The following is a 12,310-nucleotide window of genomic DNA, read 5'->3' on the forward strand; positions in this document are numbered from 1 at the left end:
ATTACTTTTATGGTCCAATTATTGTTAGGTCTCTCTAAAGGCAACTGACTATTAAAATATTCAATTAATTTAAAATATTAAAAATAAACCCAGGATTAATGATTTCTTACAAAGTAAACTTTAGTTTTGTGTGTTTTAATGTGGTATATAATATCTAAAAATTTTACTTTGTATTTTTTTCTCTTTGGAGAAGATATTTTAATATTGATGATGCAGTCCTGGTTAACAATATAATCTGTCACAACCTTTCAATTTATCATTATCAATATAAAATTTATTGAAACAATGGAACTTTAAAACCATAATTAAAGCAACTCTAAAATTTCCTAAAATCAATCCAGCTTACTTTGTTCCTCATGTTTAATTCACGGTCCTTTTTGTTGTCTATCTGAAGAATCTTTCAGAGATATGGATGCTAATGAGCTATATCTACCAGAAATACATATGTGTATGCATATATACATATACACACACTTGTGAAAAGCTTGAGCAGAGAACAAGTCTTAGACTAATGCTCTGGGCCTTGAAACAAAGGATGAAAAATTAATCAATATAAAAATAACTATTTTTCTTTTTATTTAATCTGACTCTTATCCTCTTCTCCTAGAAAGAAGGGACAAATTTATTTTATCAAAAAATCAAAGATCAGGGGAGGAAGAAAGTGCTGAGGTCACCTGGTCCAATGCTTTCCTTTACCAGATGAGGAAACTGAGGTGAACATCATAAAGGGGTAAATAGAAGAGGCAAGATACAAACCTACTTTTTTGACATTTGAATATTTGTGATTTCTGGCTGTCAGGTACAAGTTTTCAGATATCAACAGGATAAAAACAGTGCCTTGTAGATTTTCTTTTTGTTCAAATCAATGATTTCATCAGTGTTGGGAACTATGATGTAGAAATCCCTTCACAGACTCAGATTAGTGACTCTTCTATAACTTGAAGTCTTAGAGAATTATACAGGGGCACCAAGGGGTCAGGTAATATGTCCACAATCACAAAACATGACCAAATTAAACTCTGAATTTAGTTCTTTCTGACTCTAAGGTCAGCTCTTTATTCACTACCCCACATTCTCTCTTGTCCTGTACAGAATGGATACTAAATTAATTTGTCAAACTGAATTTAATTATTGCTTTATTTTGGTACTGTAAAATGCAAATATTTGGGGCAATGTGAATGAAAGAATTGTACTGTTCCTATAAATCAGGCCAGGTCCCTAGCAAGAATTACCTTTTTGGGGGGAGGGCTGGTTGGCTCAGTGGATTGGGAGCCAGGCCTAGAGATAAGAGCTCCTCGGTTCAAATGTGGCCTCAGACATTTCCTAGCTTTGTGACCCTATGCAAGTCACTTAACCCCCATTGCCTAAGCCTTACATAGTATGAATTCCAAGACAGAAGGTAAAGGTTTAAAAAATAAACAAATTTCCATTTTCCTACATTTACCAGTTCTTACAAATGAACAATGAAAGATACTCCCATGAAATGTTATTGGTCTATTCCCTAGCGGTTAGCCCAACTCAGATGCTGATGAAGAATATCCCAAGTCTTTATGAGAAATCTTGTAATCCTTAGATGAAACTAGCCTAGAACTACCCTAATGTGTTTGGGGGCAGAAGGCTGACTCAGCTTGGCTTTGTATCAAGGCATTGAATGTGCAGGGATCATAATTTTAGAGATGAAAAGAACTTTGGAGAGCATAGGGTACCACTAAGTCCTTCATTTTAGATATAAGGAAAGTCATGCTGTGATTTGCCCAAGGTCATATAGATCCCAAGGGGCAGATTGGAACCCAGGACCTTTGATTCCATATCCATTTGTTTTTTTTTCCGTCCCACCATCCATCCTCCTTGCCTAAACTATCTGAATAGCCTATTTTTCATTTCTTTCAAAGCCTGAAGATTAGTATAAGGAATTAATGAATTGGAGTGGAAAAGATGGAAGTATCTCATATGTATGATGCTAGAATGCTAATAACAAAGCTATAATTCAGGTGGGGGTAGATGACACCACTGGCTATACTTTCTTACCAGTTAAGGATTCAAATTTAATAGCAAATATTTACATATCACTTTATAGTTTGTAAAATGTTTTGCAAATATTATCTCATTTAATCCTCACAACAACTCTGAGAGGTAGGTGCCAACTTAGCATGTAATAATAATTATTATATGCAATAATATATATATATACTCTATATATTATAATAAAATAATAGCATATAATAATAATTATCCCCATTTAACAGATGAGGAAACTGAAGCAGGAATTAGTGAAGTGACTTGCCCAGGGTCACAAAGCCAACAAGTACCTGAGGATGGATTAAAACTCAGATCTTTTCCCCACTTGGCTGTCTTTCTCAAATCTATAAGTTCCAGTCTGTTTGGATGGAAATGTCTAATTAGGGATGGGATCAATTTTTCCCACTTTTCCCAGACCTGTGGTTATTTAAAAATCTCCTCTCCTACAGAATTTACTATTTTTTTCTTTTTTAATGGCAAATTTTTAATTAATTAATTTAGAATATTTTCCATGATTACATGATTCATGTTCTTTCCCTTCCCTCTTTGCCCCTCCCCACCATGAAGCTGACACGCAATTTCTCCTACAGGATTCAGCACACTGCTTGGCACAGCATAGATGTTGGATTAGAGGAAGCTTAGGAGGAGTGCTTAAAAATGCCTCCCTCTTTGCCTAGGGTACTCTTGAGGAGTGTTGATGAGAAGCAAGGACACATGACCAAACACAACTGGCATGTCATTTATATTGGATTTAACTTTTTGGGAGATGTACCTAGCTCACGTATAGAGAAAAACTACATACTAGGGGCAGCTAGGTAGTACAGCAGATAGAGAGCCAGGTCTGGAACAGAAGGACTTGGCCTCAAATCTGCCCTCAGACTTCCTAGATGTCACTTAACCCCAATTGCCCTGCTGTTGCCACTGTTTCCTCAGAATTGACACTAAGAAGGTAAGGGATTAAAAAAAATACAAACTAACTCCTCCATGATGTCCTCCCTCATTCCCTGCTGTCCACAATGATCTTGCACTCTTTATATCTCACATATCATTTTGTTCTTTTCTTTTAGACTGTTTCTTATTTGTCTTTGTATCACCAGAACCTAGGGCAGTAACTGGCACACGTATAAAATGTTTCTTTATTGAATATGTAATATAAGGTAGTATAGTTATCTAGGTTTCTGTCTTCTAGGGAGGGTGTGCTAACATCAACTCCAAAAGGCAAGAGTGAATTATTAAAATTTCAACATGAACATTTCTATTATGGAAACCAGCAGAAATCAAGACTTGCTTTATTGTCTTGTTGATTGTCTAGGCTTAAGAAATGGTGGATGAAATGTTAATAATACAGATTAAATTTTAAAGTGTAGGGTGATTACATATTTTTAAAAAACATTTACTAGCACATCCCAGATTTTTGTGACTCAACTACACTGATTGCAAGCTCCAAGAGGTCAGCATCTCTCCAATATCGCAGTGCTCTACACACTTAATAAGTCTTTAGTGAATAATATTATACTTATTAAGGAACTATTAGCAAGAAAAATATAAGAAAAGCAAGATCATACAAGACAGTGCCTTCTGAAGTTCCAGATCTAGAGCTAAGACTCTATTAGTTTAATAAGTGAAAACTTGAATAAGAAAATATTTGAGTAAAGGATACTGGGCAAATAAATATGATTAATGACAATTAAAAGGAAAAGAAAATGTAAGTACTTGAGACATCATTTCTAGAAGAGTCTGTGCTAAGAGAGCCATCTGAATGAATACACTAATGCTGTGTTGAAATGAATCAGTTGATACAAATATCTCTTCTATACAGAGAAGAGACATTTCAAAATTTAAAAAAGAAGGTGTTTGTGGGTGTTTTCTTTCTTTTCAAACACTTCTTATCTGGTCAGAACTAAAAGAATAGAAATTAAAAATCATATACTGAAACCTGCATCCTTGACATTTCACCCCCAGAGCAACTGAGAGAACAAGGGAAACAGGAAGCAGAGACTATATCTGCTGGGTTTTGTTTCAGAGTCTAGTCACCTTTACAAAAGAGGCCAAATCAGTTTCCATAAATTCCAAAGCAGAAGCAGAGTTTCCACAAATGAAAGGCTACCACTACTCTCTACACCTTGCTAAACGTCTAGATTATTCATAGATCCACTAATATGCCCTTTGGAGTAATCATTCCTTCTCCTCCTCCTCCTCTTTTTCCTCCTTCTCTCTCCATCCCCCCCTCTCTCTGTCTCTGTCTCTCTTCCTGTCTCTCTCTGTCTCTCTATCTGCCTCTCTCTCTCTCTCTCTCTCTCTCTCTCTCTCTCTCTCTCTCTCTCTCTTTTTCTCTCTCTATCTGCCTCTCTCTCTCTCTCTCTCTCTCTCTCTCTCTCTCTCTCTCTCTCTCTCTCTCTCTCTCTCTCTCTCTCTCTCTTGCTTTCTCTCTATCTCTTATTCTGACCTAGCATTCCTAGTTCTTGCTCTAAAAATAGTATCAGATCCTGTGAGATCCTTCCCAATTAAGCCCTATCTATAGAGTGCTCTGACACAATATGCAACAATTAATCAGCAAGGGAGCCAAGCTGAAGAGATACCACTGCTTTCTGAATTATGCCACATTTTAAGGAAACATCACCATAATGTGCATAGTATGGTGCTGGTTCTTTGGAGGATACCAAGAAGTACAAGGCACAGCTCTTGTCTTCAAGGAGTTTGCAGTCTCATAGAGGAGATATGAGAAGGCTACAAATAACTAAATATACAATGCTATAAATGCTATATCAGTAGTATAGGAATTCAAAAGAGGATGAGAATACTGTATTTTCAGGGAAAGCATTTTCTTAAAAGTTTTCCTAAAACTCTATCCATTGCACTTCATAAGCTGCCCAGCTTGTGTTGCTGCTTCACTGCAATTGCTGGGTTCAGTAAAGCAACCTAGAAGGAGGGTTCTTAACCTGGGGTTCATAAACTTAAAAAAATGGCAACAATTTCAATATAATAAGTTTCCTTTGTAATCTATGCATTTTATTTTGTCCATTTAAAATGTGATTCTGAGAAGAGGTCTGTAGCCTTTACCATCCTGCAAAGGAGTTTATGACATACAAAAAGAGAGTTAACAACACCTAACCTAGAAATATACCAGGCATCCCTCCCTGCCCTGAACAGTACATATACGTTGGAAGTTCAACTTTTGATGGTCCATTCTCTGATCCTCCTCTCTAATAAAGAATAAAGTTTTGTATAAATCAACACGGAAGAGCTGAAGCAAACTCCAGGTCTTCTACTTTGGTGCAATAGATGTATTTCCAACCCCTTATAAATCTAGTAAATTAAGTATTATTTAAAATAAAGGTTCTTAACTTGGCATCCCCAGTTTTCTTATCTTTGAATAGATTTCAGAGGGTTTATGAATTTCCTATATATGTATGTTTATGTGTTTGTATATATGGGTGTATATATACCATAGCATCTCACTTGAATTGGTTTCCTTTGTAATCCTTCATATTTTTTTTATTTTATGAGATGTAATTCTAAGAGGCACAGAAGTTTAACTCACACTGCCTAAGGGGTCAATGATACAAAAGGTTAAGAACTTTTCATTTAAAGGAATATGTGAACACATTTATAACTCATTTATTGTGTAAATTCTACAGAATGGTTTTCTTAAAGTTTTTTTTTTTACCTGTTGCAGAAGATGGTGGAGTCATTGATCCAGGACTGTCATCTTCTGGTTCTGAGACAGTGACTGTTGGAACAGTTTCATGACTTGATTTCAGATGAGTATCCTGTTTCTCTGGGCTCTTCTCTTGGGCAGAAGTCTCAGCAACTGGTTCAATCTCAGTCAGTGTGATTTTGACTGGTGCTGTAACCAGGGAGACAGAGTGCTGATCCTCAGGCAGATCATTTATATAGGGTGCAAACGTTGATTCTTCCAATAAATGTTCTTTGACCCCCTTTACCTCCATAGGAACCTGTGTCTCTGCTTCTGGGGTACACTCCGACTTTACAGATGCTTCAGCACATTCATTCTTAAAACCAGAATCCTTGTTTTCCTGGCCTGATTCCCATTGTTCCTGGCATTTTATTTCCTCTGGCCTACTTATGTCAATGTATTTATAAGCTTCTGCTTTCATCTGGTCTAGAGGATCTCCTATGGTCTTATTCACGTCTGTACATTCTGCAGGAGTCATCTCTATTCCAGAATCAGAACTAAATAAAGCATGAGACTCCAAGCCAGATGCATCTTGCAAGCGAGGGCCTTGTGCATTCAGCTCCTCAGTGCTCTCTAAACTGGTAGTATGATTGTCTTCCTTCTGAAGGATTCCAGTAAAATACATAGAATCCTGCTGAGATGAACAATGGACGTCAGAAATCAAAGATGTATAAAAGGCTCCTTCCTCTTTTGCTGCTGCTGAAGAAGTATAATCTCTAGCATAAGGCTCATCTGCAACACCTACAAATCAAAACAACAGGAATTAGCAATAGTCAAACAAATAGATTAACTCATTTTTGTTTGTCTGTTAGCAAAAGCAAGGGTTCTGTGGTGGCACATATACCCTTCTTCTGGGGAATCTCAAAACTATTCCAAACATTGTTGTTTGTGGTTTTGATCACTTATGCAAAGAAAATGACAAATATTCTTCTGATCCTAGGAAATGCTTACATCTCTGTTGATTCAAATTTAATTGAATAAAATGTAATTGATTGGAACAAAGGCACACGGAGATCTTTATTTCATTTTAGGACAGAAACAAAAACATGATTTCCAAATACTAACTCATAGCCTGACAACTGAATCATATCCCAGTGTTATGCAAAATTCTGTATATTCAAAGAATTAGAGATTCCTCTCTGGATGAGGGTCAGATTAGAGACAAAGGTGTGGAGGAAGGTCATACTGCTGGTCATTTTAGTGGGAAAAAGAAAGATGTGGTCTCAAAGAAATCAGTTCCTTTTCCAAATTGCTAAGGGAAAAAAAAGTAGTAAGGGCTGAATGCCTACTCAATCTTTGCCACATATTTACTACTTACCCTTGCTTATATTATTATCTGGTATAAAATCAGAGGAACTCAGGAATTAAGAGGAATTTCAGTTGGGAGAAGTGACATGTCATTCAGTTCAACTGATACTAGTAGATGGACTAATGATCCCCTTTAAAACTGCCCCAATAATTAGTTACCTTCCCTTAATAATAATAGCTAATATTACTATACTGTCTACTATGTGCCAGGCACTCTGATAAGTACATATCATAAGTAATATCTCATTTGATCTTCACTTGAGAACTCAAAATAAGAGACAATTACTCTTCCCTTTTTCCATCTATGACTTAGCCCAATGGCTTCCTGAATGAGGTTTTGACTGCTCAAAAGTAATGAAGTCTACAATACACCTGAACCTTGCACAATTCCTGTTAATCTACAATGTGCCAAAACTCTGCCTCAGATTACTATAATACAAGACTGGGCCACCACAGAACTACTTTCCTGAAAATATCTCTTCCAAACAACAGATGATTTTTCTTCACTTTTCTAATGGAATAAGGAACCACATCACATGTATAAATGATTTGAGCAAATCCCCAGTTCTCAGATGGGCTTCTGGAGGACCAGTATCCTGTGCCCACCACTTGGAAAGGGTTAAAAAATAACTTAAGCAAATTTATGCAAGGAAAAGAATTAAATCAATATGAATGTAATTCTTGGAATGCGGAGCATCTGGAAGGTAGTCATTACCCAACAATCCCCAAGTTCCTGCAGCTATAGTTTTAAGAACTGGTGGAATAGGCTTCATAATGGGAATTTGATTATGGAAGTATATACTTCATTCAAAAGGAATCAAATGGATAGAAGCATGGGAGCAGACAGAATCGCATTATACATTAAGAAGACAGAGAGAGTTGTAAACTTGTCTGGTCATTCTGGAAAGCAATTTGGAACCCCAAAGTATTTTAAACTGTGTATACTCTTTGATCCCAGGGAAGCTAGGTGGCACAGGAGATAATGCACCAGGACTGAAATCAGGAAGACTTGAGTTCATATCTGACTTCAGATATTTCCTAGCTGAGTGACCCTGGGAAAGTCACTTAAACCTATCTGCCTCAGTCTCCCCATCTATAAAATTAGCTGGAGAAAGAATCAGCAAACTCCTCTAGTATTTTTTACAAGAAAATTTCAAATGGGGGTCACAGTGGGTAAGATGACTTTATAGAAATGTATAGCTAGAAATTCTTGAACCCCTAAAACTACATTACCCAGAATGATTTTCCCTTTGTGCACATTTGCATCTTCACGTAATGATTTATAAGTTCTGTACCTCCTCCCATTTGCTCTCTTTTCTCAAGACCAGGGGCTGGGTTAGTTAGCTTTTTTTACTTTAGTTATTATTAATAAACTTTTTAAAATATAATAGTTGTTGTATATTAATTTTAATCTTTACAGCAAAAACCCTTTGACCCAGAAATGCTGATATCAATCAACAAACTTTTATTGAAGCACCAACAATATGCCAGGCACTGTGCTAAGTGCTGGGAATACAGGAAAAAGCAAAAGACATTCAATGTCATCAAGGAGCTTATAATCTAATAGAGAAGGTAACATGCAAATATATTCAAAATAAGCTATGTACAGAATAAATGGGAAATAATTAACAGAAAGGAGAGAGAGGTACTAGAATTAAGAAAGCCTTTCAGCAATAGAGATTTTAATTGTAATTTAAGGAAAGTCAGAGACATTCGTGGGCAGAGCTAAAGCAGAAGAGCATTCCAGGGATGGGGGGCAACTAGAGAAAATGCCCAGAGCTGAGAGTCAAAGTGTCTTCTGAAATAGCTAGGAGGCTGGTGTCAATGAATCAAAGAGTACATATCAGGGAATAAGGTTCACAAAGACTGGAAAGATAGGAAGAGGAGAGTTTAGGAATAGCTGTGAATGGCAAATAGTACATTTTTAATTTGATCCTCAAGGCAGTAGGGATCCACTGGGGTTTATTTTGGGGGGGAAGATGACATGATTGATCCTGAACTTTAGGAAAATCACTTTAATAGTTGAATAGAGAAGAAACTGGATTGGGAAGAGTTCAGATAGGCATGCTCACCAGCAGACCATTACAATTTTCCAATTTTGAAGTGATAAAGGCTTATACTAGAGGAGTGGCAGTGTCAAAGGACAAAGAGGGATGTATACTAGAAATGTTCTAAAAGTGAAATTAATAGGTTTGGGCAATAGATTGGATATGGGAGGCAAGAAGGTTCAAGATACAGCAAAGACTCCAAGATGACTTCTAGATTGTGAGACTACAGGACTGGGAGAATGAAGTTTTCCTCTACAGTAATAGGGAAGGTATGTGTAGGAAGACAATGGAGAAAGAGAATATGTTCAGTGGTAGGGTGAATTAAAGATATCTTCTGGATATCCAGTTTGGACTATCTGAAAGGCACTTGGAAATGTGAGTTTGGAGGTCAGCAAAGAGTTTGGGGCAGATTAGGAAGATTTCAGAACCATTAGCATGGAGATAAGTTCATGAGGAGTAGTATAGAGATAGAAGAGAAAAGGGTCCAGGTCAGAACCCTGAGGGATACCTATGTTTAAAGGTAATGATCTAGACAAGGATCCAGTAAAGAAGACAGAAGGAACAGTTAAATGGGTAAAAGAAAAACCAAGAGAGACAGTGGTGTCCCTGAAAACCTAGAGAGAAGGGATTATCATGGAGGAGAGTGAGCAACAGCGCCAAAGGCTGTGGAGAGGTCAAGGATAATGAGGATTGAGAAAATTTTTTAGATTTGTCAAAATAGATCATTAGTAACTTTGAAGAGAGCAGTTTCAGTGAAATGACAAGCTAAAAAGCAGATTGTAATGGCTTTGGCATAATATCTAGTTTCTGTCTGTGTATTAGTAATTTTTCTAAACTGAGAGAATGATTATGACTGAACTAAGAATTTATGAACTAAAATGAACTCCCTAAAGATGAGGTAATTTTTATAACAATGTATTACATGAAGATAAACATTCAAAAAATATAGAATTCTATAAGGAGGTTCATAGCTAAGGTCACCTCTTTTTCCCCTTATCTACTCTACTCTCAACAATTAGGACTAGAAAGTCTCTTACTAAAGAAGAGGGTTAAAATTTTAACTCTGAATGAAATTTTTCCAGCATTATGCTTTTTTAAAAAATGATGAAAAAAGAAATCATTGATTGTACTCCCACTCTTACCAACTACCACAGTTGCCATTTCAATAAGGTCTCAACTCCCCTTACTCTCTGGTCTTTAAGTTTGTCTACCCTAAAAAGATTAAAGAAAGAGGGAAAAGGCCCATGTGTGCAAAATATTTATAAAAGCCAAGAACTAGAAGCTGAGAGAGTATCCATCAAATGGAGAGTGACCAAACAAATCATAATATGTAAATATAAATGTTATGGAATATCATTGTGTTGAATTCATTTCTTAAAATGAAGAAGGGAAAGGTTTCAGAGAAACCTGGGAAGAACTGTGTGAACAGAAGGAGAGGGAAATGAGAAAGACCAAGAGAACAATTTTTATAATGACAGTATTTTAAAGAAAAAAAACTTTGAAAGTCTTAGGAACAAAAATCAATGCGATGACTAACCACAATTGCAGACAGCTCACCATGAAATACTATCCACTTCCTGATAGAGAGGTATTGGACTCAGTAGAGATTGTATGATCAGGGCCAATAAGAGAATTTGCTTTGCTTAACTATACATATTTGTAAGAGGGATTTCATTTTCCTTGCTTTCTAAATAGAGGATAGAAATGGGAGGGAAAGAATGTAGTTCTGAAAATAAAACAAATTAATATAAAGAGAAAAAGATATAGTAGATGTCTCTAGCAGAATGGCAAAGTGCTTGTTTCCTACATAGTGCTAACTAACTCATAAGAAGTAATATAATGTGCCAATATAGACTAATTGATTTTGAATTAGCAAGAAAAAAACCTACCACATATAGTTAAAAAAACGTTATAATATCAGATAACAAAAATGCCTAGAGCTCCTACTTTTCACACCTTCCATCCCATGCCACATGCTGGACACAGCCAGAAATCTACAGACTTGTATTTCACAATCTGCTTGAAGGGATCCCTGCTACACTTCCATCATTGACTTGGCATGAACTCCACTATATACCACGAGAGACAGAAGACATTGATTCTGCACAGCCACATGCAGAAGAAAGGTAAAGGAACCTGGAGGGAGATGGGGCAAAGATGACAATCCAGAATTGAATTGAGAAAGAAGTCCTACAGGCTTTTGTGCCCAAGGACAAAAGGGCTAGAACCCCAGCTGTGCTCAATCTTTCCCACTGAATATATTCTGGACAAGGGACCAACTAAATTCCCACACACCTCAACCCAGAGAAGACGTCTATCTAATGTCAGGGGTCAGTGCAACAGTGGAAAGCAAAGTACCCAACCATGAGAAATAGAGAGATGAGTTATTGAGAATACAAGAAAAGGACTGAACTCAAAAAGCCAAAAAGACCAAAGGCTGGACAGACTCAGTAAGACATAAGGAAAAAGGGCAACTAGGTAACTCATTGGATTGAGAGCCAGGTCTAGAGATAAGAGGTCCTGGGTTCAAATGTGGCCTCAGACACTTCCTAGTTGTGTGACCCTGGGCAAGTCACTTAACTCCCATTCCCCAGCCCTTACAGCTCTTCTGCCTTAGAACCAATACACTATATTGATTCTAAAACAGAAGGTAAGGGTTTTTTTAACGATATAGGGGAAAACTTAAATAGCTGGAAAAGCAATTCATGCCAATATAATAAAAATTTTAGACTACAAAAGTTAATTTACAGCTTTAAGTATATGCTGATAAAACAACCAAAAGTTTCTTTTACAAAGCTAGGCAAAATAATTGCAATTCACTTAGAGGAAGAAAAATAAATCTACAACACCAAGCGAAATAATGAAAGAAGGTTAAAATGAAAGACACTTGTACTTCTGGGCCTCTGAAAAAAACAAAATCATTTGACTCTGATTAAAAAATAGAAAAAAAAAGTCAGTGAAACAGGATTCAAGTAAAGAATAGATAAAGAAGATGAGAAGTTATTTAACTCAATAATTCAGTTTTCATAAACATCAAAACATAAATTACCTAGGAGAGAATTACCTACTTGATAAGAAGTGCTGAGAAAAATTAAATGAACCATTAGCCACCTCAGAAACAAATAACTACTTTAATACAGAGTTTATAACAGAGAATTTAAGGAAAATCAGACAAAGTAGGAAATACACTTTAAGTTTTTTTTTTTTTTTAAACCCTTACCTTCCATCTTGGAGTCAA

At 36.4% G+C, this 12,310-nt stretch overlaps 1 protein-coding gene across 2 annotated transcripts in view; it reads right to left on the reverse strand.

Moving 5' to 3' along the window:
• RTN1 (reticulon 1) overlaps nucleotides 1–12,310 on the reverse strand; it is a 285,745-nt gene that overhangs the window by 137,404 nt on the left and 136,031 nt on the right. For both annotated transcript variants that reach the window (XM_001377156.5, XM_056810836.1), the window contains exon 2: nucleotides 5,687–6,457. In XM_001377156.5, the coding sequence (XP_001377193.1) occupies nucleotides 5,687–6,457 (771 nt within the window). The remainder of the gene's footprint in view (nucleotides 1–5,686; nucleotides 6,458–12,310) is intronic.

The sequence above is a fragment of the Monodelphis domestica genome, chromosome 1 (assembly GCF_027887165.1).
Source record: "Monodelphis domestica isolate mMonDom1 chromosome 1, mMonDom1.pri, whole genome shotgun sequence".
In the NCBI taxonomy this organism is placed as follows: domain Eukaryota; kingdom Metazoa; phylum Chordata; class Mammalia; order Didelphimorphia; family Didelphidae; genus Monodelphis; species Monodelphis domestica.